Here is a 17,363-nt window from a genome sequence, read left to right as displayed (position 1 = left end):
AATAAATAACAAAACAGTATTTCCCATGTTGCATAGTTCAAAGTAACAAGTCACACATTCTTGTTTTGACTAAAGGATTATTAAAATATTTAAGAGACAAGCAGAGAGAGATAAAATTGGGAGAGCTGACTAAAGATTTGACTTTTCAAGGTCCTGACATGCCACAGAAAGTGACAAGTTCTTTCTGATGTCTGTATTTTTATTTTTTTTTTAATTGGGATTAGTAGACTACAACTCCTGGGTCATAGCACAGTCAAATTAGGTGATGTAAGCAAACAAAAACAAACAGGCTGACTTCAAATGTATTGCATTCTTACTGGAACTCTTCCGATTCAAATTTCAAATAATAGTCCTGTATATGTAACAAATGACTCAGCTAGATTTTCCTATTGTGTAAAATCTGCAAGTCTTATTTAAGCATTCTCATCAACTTCTTCCCCACATATAACTGATGACTACCTCGAGCTTCCTTAATTACAATTATACACTTGCAGAAATACAAACATTATAAATAAAAGTATGTGGGCTATGTGTTTTCATTATATTTGACACCTAGTCATCAAAACCAAACCTATGACTGAAGAATTTGAAATAATGTTCGTGGGTATTTCAGCTCATGGATCTCTGACAGTGTAACGTTCTCTTTTTGCACTAAATGAACAAAATCAAATGCACCTTCTTCATTAGCTTAACTGAAAGGTAATGAATACCCTTCTGAACTGTAAGCAGTTGAAATTATACTAAAAGGTAATTAATTACAACAAGAAGGCAGTCAGGTAACTATTTAATTGTATGCAGCACTTTCACAGCTCTTTTTATGCATGGTACATGCACTCACAGAGAAAAGCAATAGTTTACCCCATTTGAATGTCAAATATACACCTGTTTTCCAGTACACTTGTATAAAAGGCACTTCTAAGGAATTAAGAAATATCATCTCCTCTGCCACAGCACAGATTTATACAAGAAAGCAAGCTCAGTGAGATAAAATTAATATCGTAAAGCATGCTTTTAAACCCAAATACCTTTTAAAGCCAAAACGATATTAAAGGATTATAAAAGTGAGTTACCATATGATTCATTTTAAAAGGAAGTCTCTTCGCTACAAACTCCTTTTATATAAACAGCAGATAGTTGACTGGCTGGCTTTTCCATATGCTGCTATTTGTAGTCTAGGTAAGATTTCCATTACTGAACTAAAGAGTGCCTTTTGAAAATAAAAGCACAGACTGTATCCTGGGTTAAGCTTCCACAAAGCCGTCTTCCATATATCCTGGAGTAAAAGCTCACAAGCACAGCAAGTACTTTAAAGGAGGAACAGACCCTCTGAAGAGCAGTTCTTCAAACAGGGATCTTCAGACACGGCTTGATGTGGACGCTTGTGCAGAACTCACTTTCAAGTAAACACCTCACCATCTTTTGTTGTCATGACAACAGGCTATCTCACTCGCTATTCAAATGGCACAGATAATTCACAATGACAGAGCAATCGTATTTCCCAATTATGCCCACCTTAAAATGAGGTACTGGCTTCAGTGAGTTGCTTCTGACCTGTGCAGCAGGGTAAGATGCAGCTCTCCAAAAGACAGGGTCTGATTCAGCTGTCCGTGTTTCTACATCCAGCGGCATTTTGGGTGACCTTGCCTGGCCTTCCGCTGCCAGTCCACAATGCCAAACCCTGTGCTGTACATACCAGCCCCAGTGGGCATCCTGTGTAACTCAGGGAGCATTAAATAGCAGCATGGGCCACGTGCACACAGATGACTGAAGCCTCCTGAGTCATTGCTACAGTCCAGTATGTGATATATTACCACACCCCAAACCTACAAACCATCACCGCTGTGTGACAGTAATGTCCTGTTTCATATACATCTAATCTAATCCTACTTCTGGGAAAAGCACATTGCAGCTGATTAAAAACTTAGCTCAAGTTGTGAACAAACATCTTCCCTGTGATTTCTGTGGGAGATGGACTGTAAAACTGGAGTACCATAGCTGACTTCAATGCTAAGCAAGCCAAAAACTGGAAAGGTAAGAAAATATATCATCTTTGCATCAAATTTAAAGAAAACAGAACCAACAAATACATCTGTAGTGGCCCATTTATCTTTTGGACATTCACCTCTGGCTAAGACAATGGTGCTGCAAGAGACTAATGTATAAAACACAGGAATTTAGCATGCTGTCATCAGTGCACAGGGTCACTGCCTTTCCTGATTCATGTTTTTAGGAGTTTTTAATGAGTTTAAACACTGTAAGTGAAGCGACCACAATGCTAAGCAAGTTTTTAGCTTTACCCTTCCTTTCAGACTACTGCTGAGGAGCACAGACACTTCCTGACCCAGCAGCTTTCTTCTCTCTTAGCTGGAGCATTTCCAAATAGAAATTCGCTTTCAGTAGTTCCTCTCCCAGTCTCTCCTTTCAGGCTTTGTCACTGTCTGGAAACACAATGTTTAAGTTCAAGGAAGGATAGCACCTGACAAGGCTCCAAATCACTGTATAGCTTTACAACAACATTCCAGGAAGACTTTTAAAAGCAAGTCAGCCATTAGGTATCACTGCTCACTACCTCCGCTCAGCTTCCTACAACTTACTCATTGTGTTCAAAAGGAACAACACAAAGCGCACTCTAAATGAAATATTTTCTCTCTTTTTTTCCCCCTTAAAGCACGCTCAAAGTTTTCTGACTGACAGACCTGGAATCTGCTTTTGTTTTATCCACAGCAAATGCACAGCCTGGTTCATATGCAAGCAACTAATCTCTTTGCACTGGAACTGACCCAGAGGAAACACTATCATTTCTGCAGACTGACAATGATTTATAGCAAACCACTCCATTGGAAGCACAGGAACGACTGATTCCATCACTGAAAGTGAGAGAAATTTGGGAGGTCTTAATGTCTTTCCCAGTCTTTTCCTTGTCACAGTAGACAACTCTACTATCTTTTAAGATCATTCAGGCTTGTAATGCGAGACCTTTCACACAATCCTCACCATTGTTCCACTGCCTTCTGGATGTTAAATGCTTTCTTCTACAGCATCACTAAGAAATCCCTTTAACATCCACCCCTCTTACTGATGTCTTTATCCATTTCATACTTATCTACGACTTTGATTACTACCACTGCAGCTTCCATGGCCTCTCTGCATCTTAGTTCATTCCCAATTTCCAATCTAGTCAAAAGCCTCCTGCCAAAAATCCACCTACTCTTCTGCAGCTCTTCCTGCATCCTTTGCCTTCTTGAATCCCTTTGCTGGTGCCCTTTTACCTCCTGCAACATGTTAACACTTCTTGTCCTCCCCTTTGGCATCTTGCAGTATCTCGACACATCACCACCTCTTCCCTTCTTACTTTATCATATGTAAGAAAGAAAGCATACACAAGAAAGAAAGGTTATCTTACAAAACACAGACTGTATTTCTGATACTTAAAGGCTTTTATAATCCAAGAGAACTGTAGCCAACACTTCTGATTTTTAAAAGCCAAATAACAATGTATGCATGCATACCTGGTATAAAAAGGAACATGCCCACAGAAAGCTCTATTTCTACTGGATAAAAGTAATTTAAACTATAATGCAAGAATACTGTGGTTCATTTTTCAGCAACAACCAGAATGCCTAAGTCACTAAAGTTTTTAATCGCTTGATATGTAATGCCAAAGCTGCTTATTTATTTTTCATTCTAGCCATCTAACACAGCAGACACTTATTCTGAAAGAAACGCCACCAAACTTAACGAGACTTATTACATGAAGAAGGCAGAAACGCGCCACCAGAGCACAGGCAAAGAAAGTTAGTAATTCAGGTTTTTGACAAAGAGGGTATCATAAATGCTAGCATGTCATGTTGCTCCTCAAAATACTTCTATTGTGTAGGCCTACTTAGCGTTTAGAAGCATTCTGACACCCTCAGATCAAATGTGCTGCTGAAAGCAATTGGTTATTCAAAATCACGTGTTCCCTAGGTTATTCCAGAATGGAAATCATCGCTAAAACATTGCCACATTTTCCTCTCCTCCATAAAATCCCACTCGATTTACTCTTCACAACTTGCCAGTAAATCAAAACCAAAACATCTATGGGCATATTTTGATGTCGGGTTTCCCAGAGCTCACTTTCTCCACTCCCTAGCGTCTTGCTTAGGGGCGATGTGAAGCTGGCAAGCTGAGCTCCCTGGGAGGCACAGAACCTCCCCAGCTCCAGCCTACAAAACTGTCAGGGTACTGCTTCAACCCAGGCTGCCAAGCAGCAAGCACAGAGTCACAGACAGGCACAGCACGAAGAAAAACAGTAGTTTTCCCGCATTTCAAAACCTAACGTGCTTTTCTTAATTGGAACACAGCCAACCTTCAAATTATCTTAACTCTGCTGTGAAAACTGCTGTTCTCCACTCAGTCCTACTGCTGTTCACTTGGACGTTCCCAAACCCCATTCTGCGTGCCTAATTAAAATGAATTCATGCAGCATTAAAAATATTTTAAAAGAAGAAGCCATCTTTTTATGCAGTTAGGAGAATACATGTATTAACAATGAACTATTAGAGTACAGTGGACCACAGCATCTACATAACTTAAAAACACAAACAAATCCAAAATTTATCCTCATGTTGGAAGTCTGTTTTGGTTTTTATCATTTTAACAGTCTCTTTCCTTGCTATCATTTCTATTTGGCATGCCCTGCAGTTTAAAATAATTACTGTGGGAAAACTGTCAAAGCTTAACTCTTTTCCTCAAGTTATCTTCTACAACAGGGAGGCAATACAAGGAAACAATATAGTTTAGTGCCTTCGAGAAAAGCTACTGCCTAGCCTTGGATAGACAATCAGCCTTAACTAAAAGGCTCAACAGTTCTCAGAGCGCCTTGCCCAATGCACTATTGTAAGCCACACAGCAAGAGAATTAGGACAAATTATAGGAGTATAGTCTCAAAACTATCCATCCCATAATCTTACATTTGACCTTGCATGAAGTGAGTTGCAATGTAGTCCAACAGGCCCCTCAAACTCAAGCCAACATAGTGAAGGATTTGCTGGACTGCAGACAGACGCTGGGCTGGACGTTCAGCCAGCTCTGCAAGCACCAATTCCAATACGAGCAGGATTTCAAAGTGGGCAAACTCTTTTTTGGAACTTGATTAGTGCAACAGGGCTTGAGGGCCCCTAAATCAGCTCAAGGACTCTGCATCTGACAGAGCTGACTAAACTGGCTGAGAGCCTCTAACATGCTGCAGTCAGAGGTGTGCCTGAAGGGATGTCCCTGCTCCTAGCTGTAAGGGTCCATGAGCATCAAGAGAAGAAGAGTTGGCTGCTCTGTTAAAGGCAAGAGCCTTACTTTGGTGTGGAAGTTAAATCCAGTCCTATAGAGAGAGGATGGAACAGCATGTGTAATGCTGTAATTATCTACAGGCAGTGATGAGAACGCCTGAGCAGTGGCCAGGCTACCAGCAGCTGGCCACGGAAGAGTTAACACGGTACCTGAGTTGGCATCCTCAGGAGACAGCAACAACACTAACTTGTGCCAGGACGCATCAAGTCCAGAAACCATACCTATCTTACACTATGGCATCACTGATAGAATAAGCAGTGTCGTTATTTTTATATAAATGGGAGTATTTCTTATAACATCTACTGATAGTACTGAAACCAGTTATATTTAGTCCAAGCTTCCCCTTACCGTGGAACTAAAAATGAAACAGGTGTTTTCAATTACAGTCAATAATCTAAATATAGATAAGGCACTGAATATTTGCACTATAAGCACTGAAAACTTCATCAACAGAATGTACAGACTGTACTTATATTCTTCCTAAAAACGATAACATTCATAAAGCATTATAATTTCTTCCTGAGTTACACTAGTCTCCTGAGTCTCCGTTATCATTTTTGCTTTTTTTTTTTTTTTTTTTAAAGAAAGCTTTCTAAGGGCAAAAGCAGCTACCTCAGTATAAATCAAAATGCTGGCATCCTCCCGAGATGTAGGAGCAAGACAAGATGAATTAGCAGCACAAAAAGATGTGATCTTGTGCTATAAATCTTCACGATGGTGAGCTGCACCTGAACAGTTGCAATCTGGCTGCATGCAAAGACTGCCTGAACTCAAAGTAATAATGTAAGCACATGGGTTTGTGGTTTCTGGTTTTTTTTTTTTTTTTTTTTTTTTTTTTTTAAAGAGAAAAGGGGCTAAGACTTGCTTTAAGTCACTGCATATTCTCTACCTGATGCTTAAGCTCTTAACATGTTAAATATGTTTTCCCCAATAAACATTCCTTTATGCAGTTTTACTTAGAAATTAGTTTAAACTCCATCAGAGAGATTTTTTGAATCTGCAAACAAAAGATATTGCCAATACTTTTTCTAAATATCAGCTGTCTAACATAACACCTATTGCACCGACTCAAATCACAATCCCACCTAGCCTTATATTCTACCTATAATAGCGGTTTAGGGAAAGAGCATAAAGAACATTTCAGGCAAAGTGATCCTTCTAGCATGAAACAATCAGTAATTTCAGGAGTTTCCAAAAGGGATGCTTTATCAAAGCTCCTGAGTTTAGCAGCTAACAACGGGTGTTCCCTCCTTTCAAGCATTTAATCTACTGGGACCATAATTTTGGTCTCAACATCTTCCTGTGACAATGTACTGTGCAAATTCAATGCACCTGAAAGCACATTTTTTTCCATGCATGTTTGGGGTTTTCTGTTTTTAAAAATTGCTGGACATCAGTTTCAATGGATTATAGCCTGTCCTGCTCAAGAAATAGGGAACTTCTGCTTTCACCTTCTTCACCCTTCACCTTTCCCTAAACCTCCTGTGTTTAGGAAAGTTTGCTAAATGGGTGTTTTTTTTTCTTCTACCTGTTCCAAGACTAAAACAGTCGCCTCTCCTAACAATTCTTATGGCTGACTACAGCAGACCCAGAGGTCTGACTTCAGCACACACAGAATGACCTGAGCTGATTTTAATCTAGCTCTCAGAGCTAATGGTATCTGAGAAGTGGCAGCAGCACAGGCTGCCCCAGCCTCCTCAGAACTGCAGTTATACAGCACCCAGTGCTTCCACCGTTTCTTTGTTATCAGCATCTTGGGTAGCTCAGGTATGTTCACACATGCTTTAGCAACATTTCTGACCAGAGCAGACACCACCCAACTGCTTTGCAAGCTTTAAAAGATGCAGAAATATTTTTCTTATTAATCTTTATCACACTGCTTAGTGCGATAAAAGTGCAATTGATACATATTTTAGATAGTTTTTCTTCTGCAGGATTTTCCTTCCAACCCATAGCCTCTCCCTAGCTTATCTTAAAGGAATGAGTTATACTTAGCATAATCACCTACAAGAATTTAATTCACTGTTTTGGTCACATTCTGGTGTAAGTTCTGAAAAAAAGTAAATACTGTGCAAGACTACTGTTGCAGAATAGAAGTCTGATGTTCAAATACCTTTGGTCCTGAAACTATTATACATTAAAAACTGTACTTTACTAACTGTGAATGAATTTGCAGTTTAGAGACCTAGTTTATGGCAAATCCGTCACAAATTTTGACTTTATTTTTCTGCTCATCCGGTCTGTGTACCATATTGTCTAATACCACAAGGTGGAGCTACCCAAACAACCTCATTTTGTTTCATTTAATTATAGAGGTAGGGGCCAGGGTTCTCCCAAACTCTCTTTTTTGGATGGTACCGTAAGACACGCAGCATCAGCCTGAGTCCATAAAAGCACTACCAAATCACAGCAACCCATGGCATGAAGTACCATGTGCAACACGGTACTTCTCTTCTTGTATGCGCACAGGGCAACAGATGGCACCAAGAGAGCACTCAGATCTAGCAGGTATCAGAAATTACTTGCTCTGCCGGCAAAGCCATTGCACTAAAATACAGTGCATGCAAAATGGCTTCATCAAAATACTTGGTAATATATACCTATTACCAATACCTAAACATATATTGCAGGTTCCTCCCCTTTCCCCCTCTTTTGTGCTATTTTCTTCACTAGTTCTACTTCTTACTATAACTTTTTTTCTGTTGAAATAAAGTCCAGCTTAGCCTGGCAAGACAATTCCACCTTTGATCATATAATCATGGCACTAACCAGTCAGACACTAATGAAAGTTTTGCAATCTCAAGTATAGCTGAAAATAGAAGTCTCTGCCTGCAATTTCTTAGTAATTAATTTATTTTTTATAATGTAAGAAGTAGAGCTAAAAGATAGGTTTCCTGCTGTTTGATTTTTTTGTTTTGGTTTGGTTTTTTTCCTCCCTGATATGCCTTGTTTAGTTCTCAAGTGAACAGGACATAATTACAGCTGTTAAAATAACACCGAAATTTCTTAGCTAACATCTATTCCCCCACTCCAAAAAAGCCAATTAATATCACTAAGGGAAGGTTTTCCTCACTTCATCCACCAACAAGAAGCTCTATACAGCCATAGAAAAATTTACAACAAATTATTCAAAAGAAAACATTACATCATTTTAAAAATCTCAGGTATCTAAACCATTTTCAACTCTTTTTTTGTGCTCAATGGAATGTTAAAGATTTGTACAAAGTAACTGTTAACATGATCAGAGCAGATGTCATTTTGAAGTTTGTAGGTCACAGCATATAAAAATGACTTGAGAACTACAATTCCAGAATACAGAAACTTAGGCTGACTCCCAGCATTACTTTCATCTTAAAGCAAGCAGGTCCTGACTGTATTAAGTGAACAGAAAAATATCTATTAACATTTTTCTACAATTATTTTCAAAGTTATACTTCTTTAAAAGCATTGTACTTGATATAATAAACTGCAATCCTAAAGGTAACAAAATTCTTTCTAACTTTGGCATTTCTCCAACTGAAAATGATGTCTGCAGAATCAAACATCAAACTTCAATCTTTAACACTTTATTCTTAAAGTATTTACTCATGTTTTCACTTTACAGCTCTCTCAGGCTGTATCTACACTGTGAAATACAAAAGTGGCCCAACCATGGGCCAGAACACTAGCCCAAGACAGTCTGTACCTCTTAACCATTAGCTCATTCCCTGGCTCTGTTCTGAACTGCTCTGACCGACTCCTGCCAAAACAAACCTGCTCTTAGACGTGTTAGACCAAAGAATGATATTTGGGGCCAGTGTCGTGGGGTCAGGGGTTAGTCCCTGGCACTCCTCCATCTAGCAGGCTGAAGGCAATGGACCTAACTGATGTCATTAGAAGAAGAATAGTTAAAAGCATTGATGAACTGGTCTGATCTTGCATATGATAATAAATTTTGCTTTTCTGACTTTATTTTATGAGAACTAGCAAAATGAAATGAAATTTTTTTTTGTACTCACCTCTGAGGTAGCTCCAGTACACTGATGTGGATCAAGCTCTACACATTTTCCATGAGCTCCTTTTTTAATTACTGGGAAAATATCCCACACTTCATCTCTAAACTGCCCACATGAGTTTTTGACAGATATACTGCTATTCTGCTGCTCTCTTCAGTGGAACATATTGTCTATTTTAATTAGACTGTCTATTTTAACATGACTGGAAAATAACCCCAGAATACCACACTGTAGTGGAAAGAAACATTACTTTGTTTTGGAAAATTATGCTTAAACTCAAGGATTTTCACTCCTCTCCCTGCACAGGAGCAAAGTAAAAGTACACACACTGAGTTAATAGCAAATATGCCATATCATGCACAGCCCATTCCCATAAAAAAAAACTGTAATAGACAATTGCTAAACTCACAATTAAATTAAGACTCCTCAGCATAACTACATATAACAAGTATCTTCAAAAAACAGGATAAAACTTATTCGAATGACTTCTCTACCAAGTCAATCAAAATGTGGATATCCCCCACATTTACATAATTAGGCCTTGATTCTGCAACTAACCTACGAAAACTCATTGTTTTCTCGCTAAAAAGGGCTTTTCTTGTCATTGTTGCACAGGAACACTGGATGAACTGGATGATGCTAGGAACATAATTAAGCTTGTTCATATCCAACACCAGGCAAATAGAAACCATGTCTCCCTTAGACCACCTCTGTGCAGAAAGAAGAAAAACACTGTAGAAGACCCTTTAAATTTACAACTCGGGAAGGGACAGCTACTCTTCTGACCACAGACTTCCTTCCACAATATTACGCAATCAACCAAATCAAAATATTATCCTCCAGCAGAAAACCCTTTACAGTGCAAATCATCCCAAGAAAGTCCTCAAGAGATGGTTGAGCAAGGAAATCAAACTGCTGTGGGAAGAAGAATTACACTGCTGGAAACCTCCAGAAGCATCCTAAAGGCTTTAGACTCAGCAGGCTTAGCTCACAGGCTGCTCTACAGGAGTCAGTAACAAGATTGCTTGCTTCCATACTAGGCATGACAATCATTGAATTTGATGTCTTGGGACTGGCTGTTTCTGAATCATCTCTCGTGATATGCAATAATATAATCAATATCCTAGTACAGAATTCTAGTATGTGATGTTCTTTGGGAAATAATAGGAAATTACATAAAAGAACATAATTTCTCAAGGGTAGGAGCTGACAACCTCTCTGAATTTGCCTGTAATGTGTTAAGATCAATAAAGCAAAACTCCTACAGAAAAACAACTCAAGTAATCCCAATAGTTATGGAGAATATTCTAAAATACTACAGCAAATTTTAACATATTTTGCAGAAGTGATACTTATCCTTCTAGGCAGGAAGTTCAGAATGGAATACATTAAAATGGAAAACAATTCATAACACAATAAAGGAAATGCAACAGATTTAATTCTCTTCAAATGGGTCTTGCCTCTCAGAAGTTTAGCATATGCAGAATCAAAAGAAAACAAAAAAATTTTTTTTTTTTTAAATAATGAGCAATACAACACAAAATATTTTGTACTTCCTATCCCTTCCTGATGTTCCAGGCATTCTTACTAGGTTTCCAATAGAGTAAAATGTTTGCTTTTTTTTTTTTTTTTTTTTTTTAAAGCTACACAAATCTGGTATATACCCACCCATACAAAAAATTATCTGAAAAGCAGAGAAACAATGAGATGTATACAATGCTTGTATCACCAGTAATATATCAGCACTACATTTTATTCACTAGTTAATTGTTCTTGCTCTGTCCTTACAAAATTCTGTTCTTTGAAGGAAAAAAAAAGAAAAAAATACATAAAACCTGTATCTTAAGCCTACAAACCTTATATACTTCTATTAAAAAAAAACAATAATAATAAATTGTCCTCTTAAATTAAGTATATGAAGAAAATTTCTGATAGACTGAGGACTTGGGTACCTAAGAGTTTGCAGCCCTATCCTCCCATTATTTCTAGAGAAGTCCCATCCCCAGAGAAAAGCTGTGCTCACACAATATGCTCTTCCTGCAAAAGACACCAGTACATCTCAGTAAGGATCTGCCTGAGAATGTTTTGAAGTATGTTTGCCCCTCTGCGCTGCTCTTGAAGGCACACATAGTATATGAAATCTCTCTGAATGTATCTCTTGATGGAGGATCCCAGGATATACAATACAGACCAGAAAGAATAATAAAATTAAGTAATCAAACTTTAAAGGTTTTAAGAACTTGCTGGTTCCCTGATTTTGTTTGTTTTCAGAGGCAAGGGAAAACCACATCACCTGACACCAGAATGAACAGGGAACAGCAGCACTTTTTGCTCTTGTAGGCAAGTTCTTCCTATAGATCAAAGTTCAGCATACCATGTATTGTAACACAATGCATGGTTCTAGGTTTTTGGGTCATTTTAACAAGTTCTGTCTGGCAAGAAATTATAATCTTGGTATCGCATCATTTTATATACTATCCAATATAGGTAGGCATCAGCAAACACAGGACTGAGGGGTTTTCTTAAAACCTCTCTTTTTAAGAGTAGCTTGCTAATTAAGATTTAAAAGGAAAAATGTACTAAAATATATGAAACTCTTTAAACAATATTTTCAGCTCAAAACCAGAAAATTGTAAGTCACCTGAAAACCACTGACCTTTTCTAATTTTTCAAAGTGTTCTCTGAGGAACTTCATGGGTCGATCTGGTTTTGCTATGCAAAGATTTACGATGCATTCTTTTAAAATCTGCTGGATGTTGTGCTTCTGAACATAGAGTTCGCATCCCTTCAGGCTCTCGTCTTCTTCCACATTGCAGGAAGAAGCAGCAGCCATCTTCAGGCTTGTAAACAGTAAACAGACCTAGGTTAAGAAAATGGTGCAAGAAAGAGAGAAAAGACAATTCTCAAATCCTTTGTCAGAGGAACGTGGATCAGCGAGGATATTCTAGCACTGCCTGTTGCCTATTCACAAGCTGACAATTCAAAACGTTTTAATGTTCCGGAAATGCTGAACCGTGTCATCTTCGTAAAACCAACACACCGGGAACTACAAAAAGAGCATTTTAACTCCCGGCCGCTTGCCAACCCTTAGAAATAACGGTGCAATTAATCACTCAAGGCCGTGAGCTCCAAAACCACTTACCAAACGGCGGCTTAAAGCCTTACATTTCTGTCCCCTTACAGCCTCCCCCTCCCAGAAACCCACATTTGTGTCCCGGGAGGATTTGGGTCTCAGGTAGACCTCGCACCTCGCCCTCTCCCTTAGGGTTTCCAAGCCGGGGCAGCCCAGCCGAGGCGACGCGGGGGGACGGGGGATGAAGCGACACCGGCCCCGGGGCATCCCCCGTGCAGGGCCGGGGCCCACAGCAGGACCCCGGGGAGCCTTCACCCGGCCGGGGATGAGCCTCGAGGGGCCTCCGGGAGGCTGCTGGGCCCGGGGAGGCTGCGGGGAGGCCGCCGGAGCCTGATGCTGGAGGCCAGCGGGTAAATACCTGCCTTGCGAGGCCGGCACGGCGGCGGCGGCTTTCTCCTGCCCTCCCGGAGGAAAGGGCTCCCCCGCCGGTATCCGCAGCGCAACCTCCTCCTCTTCTTCTTCTTCCTCCGGGCCCCCCCTCGCCCTCCCGCACACAAAGGCTCGGGCACGGCCGCCGCTCAGCCGCAGGAAGCCCCGCCGCTGTCACTCACCGCAGGCTCGGCCTCCCCGCCGCCTCCGCCGCACCGGCAGGAGGGAGGCACGGCCGCGGAGCCGGAGGTGTCCCCCCCCGGGGTGTCCCCTCCCTGGGTGTCCCCCCTCTGGGTGTCGCTGCAGGTCCTGGCTCCCTGCCCCCGGAGCCGGTCTCAGGGGTGCACAAAACACCCCCGAGGGACCCCAAAACGCTCCCCGACAGGCTAGGAGCAGCGTCGTGACAGAATAAATTCAGCACAAGGGTATTTTAAAGGATTGATTTGAAGTAGCTCCGTAGTTTATTGCATCTTAAATTAAGTGTGATTGCTCAAGGAACGAGATCCCAATGAACGTGTTTTGTTAGACGGGTTGGCTGCCCAAGCTGGGTCATCCAAAGAGCACATGAAGTGTGTAAAGCGCACAAATGCCTCATGAATATGATGTAAGTGCACACAAATGCCATACGAATACAGTATGGGTACACATAAACTCGGTGGATATTAAAAAAATATATAATGGTGTAATAGAAACCCATGCCTTTGCTAACAAGGCAGTTCTGATCCTCCCAGGGGAAAAAAAAAATGAAGGGGAAAACAATGCAAATTGAGTAATTAGGGCTCGAGAAGAGCTCCAAGATCACCTGGCCCAACCACCCCTCTACCACCAATATCACACACTAACCACATCCCTAAGCACCATGTCCAACCTTTCCTTGAACACCCCCAAGGGCGGGGACGCCACCACATCCCTGGGGAACCCATTTCCAATACCCAACTGCTTTCTGAGAAGAAATGTCTCTTCACTTCCAACCTGAACCTCCCCTGGTGCAACTTGAGGCCATTTCCCCTAGTCCTATCACTAGTTATCTGTGAGAAGAGGCCAGCCCTCAGCTCACCACATCCTCCTTCCAGGTAATTGCAGGGAGCAATAGGGTCTCCCCTTAAGCCTCCTCTTCTATAGACTAAACAACCCCAGTTCCCTCAGCCACTCCTCACAGGACTTGTAAAAACTTCCACAGAGCCAAAAACCAACCAGACAAAAAACAAAGCCACCACGGCACCAGAAGCTCCCTGCTCCACAGGGGCACGGCGCCGCAGGCCTGGCCGCTTTGCTTTGCTCTGCTCTGCTCCTGCCCTCAGCCTCAGCACCTTTACCACCACTCCACGGCTCTGTGAGAAGCCGATGCCGCTGCCCTCCCTCCCCGCTGCCCCCACCAGCCCTGAGCCGCCCCCTCAGAGCAGCGCATTCACCCCCAGCCCAGGCCCCCCTTAGCGACGCCGGCCCGGCGCGGCCGTAAAGCGCGCGGCCGTAAAGCGCTCCGCCCGCCGTCGTAACGCGGCCTTAGCAACGCGGCCGCGCTTCCTTAGCGACGGCGGAGCATGGCGGCGGCGGCAGAGGTGGCGCAGGCCCTGAGCCGGGCCCTGAGCTCCCTGCAGGGCCCCGACTGCGGCCGGGCGGCGCGGCTGCGGGCTCTGGAAACCATCCGGGCCGAGGTGCAGGAGCGGCCTCTCCCGGCAGCCGTGGTGCAAGAGGTTTTCGGGGCGCAGCTGGTGCGGCCCCTGGCGCGCTGCCTGGCCGGGGACGCGGCGGAGCGGTGCCGGGAGCTGGCCCTGCAGCTCCTCCGCCACGGGCTCAGCCACGGAAATCGGCCCGAGGAGGCGCTGCCCGTGCTCCTGCCGGCCCTGGCCCAGCGTCTCTGCCCTCCTCAGGGCTTTGAGCCCTGCGAGGAGCTGCGCCTCGGCCTGCTGCAGCTCCTGGGCCTCCTGCTGCAGCGCTGCGGGGCCGCCGTGGCCCCCTACCTCTCCGACGTGGTCCGCATCCTCCAGGCCACCCTCCTGGACCACTACGCCGAGGTCAGGCGTGAGAGCTGCAGGTGTGCTGTGGCCTGTGCCCAGGCTGTGCCAGGTGGGAACCAGGGATGGGCGAAGAGGGGGCCATGGGCTGATGGGGGCTGCGGTGCCCAGGAGGGGTAGCGGTTGAGGTAGGGGGCAGTAGGAGGTTGTGGGGATGCTGCCAGGAGGGGATGAGAGATGGGCAGTTACACACACCCTCACAGGAGCACTCTGTAAGCCTTGGGGGATCCAATGGAGAAGAATCAAGCGAGGGATGGATGCTGAGTAGTTACAGCATGTGGGTGATAGCGTTTGTGTGTGGGAAGTGCCTGTGGGCTGCTGTTCAGCACTGCTGTAGTGCAAACATTAATCAGCTTGTTTTTAGTGTTACAGAAATCATCTTGCTCAAGATCTGTCACCCACCTAGAAAAAGGCTTGCCTGAAGTTTCTCTCTCTCTTTCTCTCGCTCCCCTTACAGAGCACTTCCACATGCAGTCAGAATCTCTGATAAACCCGTTAATGCAAACAATTTCACACCAGCACTACAGAGTCCGCGTCGATGTAATTCAGGCTACGGGAGCAGTGATACAATTTGGAAATGGAAAGTCTGTGGATGATGTTCTGTCTCACCTGGCCCAGCGATTATTTGATGAGATTCCCAAGGTGTGGTTTTTCTTCTTCTTCTTTTTTTTTTTTTTTTCCTGGATTTATTTCATATCTGATTTTTTTTTTGTTTGTTTTCCCCCTCAATTTTCAGCTTCCATTCATTTGGATGAGGTATGTAAATATGTTGCATACAAGCTTGATCAATTGTAAACTATCCAAAAGTAAAGTGGATGACCTGTTCATCTGCTGTCTAATTAATTCTGCAGGCTGTTGAAGTTTATACATACCTTCTTATTTTAAAGGGTGTCTTCAATTCTGTCTAAATTTTTTTGACATCAAAAGAATTTCCTTTCATTAGCTGCAGTTGGAACAGTCATTTTGAAATGTGCTACATAACCATAACTAAAATACTTTATTTTTGGAGCGGGTGCATTCCAACTGTTTAGCATAGGCTTCCTTTAAAGTAAATGAAGAAATGTCATCTGGAGACATTCTGGACTGGTTCAAATTCCACAGAAATTTACATTTCTCACATTCTCAGAGATATTCTAACCACAACAATTTAGGGTGTTCTGCTTTAGGTCTGTATCGTGTCTTCTTGGAGATGTGCTTTTGTACAGCACATGATCTAAGACTACCTAAGCCAGAGAGAGGACACAAGAGGGAGCATGATATCTTGCATGATATGTAAGATGCCTGCTGCAAGTGAGAAAATCCTGGATTCTTGTAATTTGTCCTGAGACTATTCATGCACTTGATGCAAGTCTTTTATACTTAAAGCATTTTTTTTTAGTGTTTATCTGACCTAATTTAAAAAAATATATATTCTTTTCCTTTTTAATCCACGTAGGTTCGACAAGCTGTTACAACTGTCATTGGAGAATGGCTGTTGCATCTACGAGACAGATACTCGTATTTTCACAAGCTGATTCCTCTGTTACTTGGAAGCTTTACTGATGAAATTCCTGAAAATATGTAAGCAGAACCCTTCTGTTTTTTTCTCCTTTTTCTTTTTTTCCCCTCTGCTCCCCTAAATAAATGGCTCATGTGGAAGTATTTCTGTATTCATGGGTGCATTGCTTGGAGAAAAAAACAAACAAACTTGTTTTGTTTTTGAACCTATTTGTGATAGTGTTATCTTTGGTAACTTTTGTTTGAATGCTATGTTCAAGTATGAGAAATGAAGACAGTGAGAGAGACAAAGACAGAACTCTCTATGGAAGAGATGACCTCTGTCCACTGAGTACATAAACTAGTATGCCTGTTTAAATAATAGGAATACTTCCCATCCTTCCAGCTGAATTCAAGTTATATTTTCCAGAAGTTTCATTTTAGAGTGTTTTCCTGTTGGGGACACAATGTTTTAGTTTTTGTTTTTTTAATTTATTTTTTATTTTATGCCTAGGACACTGGCTTGGACTTACTGGGAAAAGATAGGTTTACAATGGGAGAAAGAGAATGAAGAAGATCTGAAGGATAAGATGGACTTTAGTGTTTCACCATCTCATTATCCCAAAGGCGGTAAGTGTCGCACAGAAAGTGTTGTGTTTTTTATTTCTTGAATAATCTTGAATCCCTGTATCCTGGAACTGCAGCGCAAGTTGTGTAATACTCATTACAAGATGTAATATTTATTAATGTGTAAGGGTAGCATAGACTAATGTTCAGTGGCAAAAGTGATCTTTGGTAAAAGAGGTGGTGGGGGTGGACAGGCTTAGCACTGTTATAAAAATAGCTCTCATAAGAACTTGTATTTAAAAGGGGAAAAAAGGGATTATGACCTGAGAGAAGTTGTACTCTCTTGCTAGGAAAAAATGATGAATAGAATTTAGTTTCATTTCCAGACATAGAGAGAGAGAGTTACACACGATATATGTAACTGAAAAAGAGATAAAGGAATGATGTAGAAGCAGCAGAAAGTTCTGTATTAGCCAGCAGCCA

The 17,363-nt window shown here is 42.0% G+C and overlaps 2 protein-coding genes across 5 annotated transcripts in view; one reads left to right on the top strand and one right to left on the bottom strand.

Annotated features, from left to right (window-relative positions):
* The window catches only part of PRKAR1B (protein kinase cAMP-dependent type I regulatory subunit beta), a 99,798-nt gene extending 86,779 nt beyond the window's left edge, over window positions 1-13,019 (bottom strand). Inside the window, exons 1-2 of one of the 4 annotated variants that reach the window (XM_084536508.1) lie at window positions 12,812-13,019; window positions 11,977-12,180 (exon numbers count right to left, since the gene is read on the bottom strand). In XM_084536508.1, the coding sequence (XP_084392634.1) occupies window positions 11,977-12,153 (177 nt within the window). In that variant the 5' untranslated portion in view covers window positions 12,154-12,180; window positions 12,812-13,019. Of the gene's footprint in view, window positions 1-11,976; window positions 12,181-12,568; window positions 12,690-12,811 lie in introns of those variants that run through there. The other 3 variants (XM_084536507.1, XM_084536509.1, XM_084536510.1) reach the window with 3 other exon arrangements.
* Window positions 13,020-14,363: 1,344 nt separating this feature from the next.
* The window catches only part of DNAAF5 (dynein axonemal assembly factor 5), a gene marked incomplete at its 5' end in the record, with an annotated part of 29,170 nt that continues 26,170 nt past the window's right edge, over window positions 14,364-17,363 (top strand). Inside the window, 4 exons of the mRNA XM_084536506.1 lie at window positions 14,364-14,889; window positions 15,295-15,479; window positions 16,273-16,397; window positions 16,828-16,943. Of these exons, the coding sequence (XP_084392632.1) occupies window positions 14,364-14,889; window positions 15,295-15,479; window positions 16,273-16,397; window positions 16,828-16,943 (952 nt within the window). The remainder of the gene's footprint in view (window positions 14,890-15,294; window positions 15,480-16,272; window positions 16,398-16,827; window positions 16,944-17,363) is intronic.

Source organism: Aythya ferina (genome assembly GCF_964211825.1).
Source record: "Aythya ferina genome assembly, chromosome: 15".
Classification (NCBI taxonomy): domain Eukaryota; kingdom Metazoa; phylum Chordata; class Aves; order Anseriformes; family Anatidae; genus Aythya; species Aythya ferina.
Note: the sequence above shows the minus strand (reverse complement) of the source record. Positions and strands in the feature narration are given on the sequence as shown.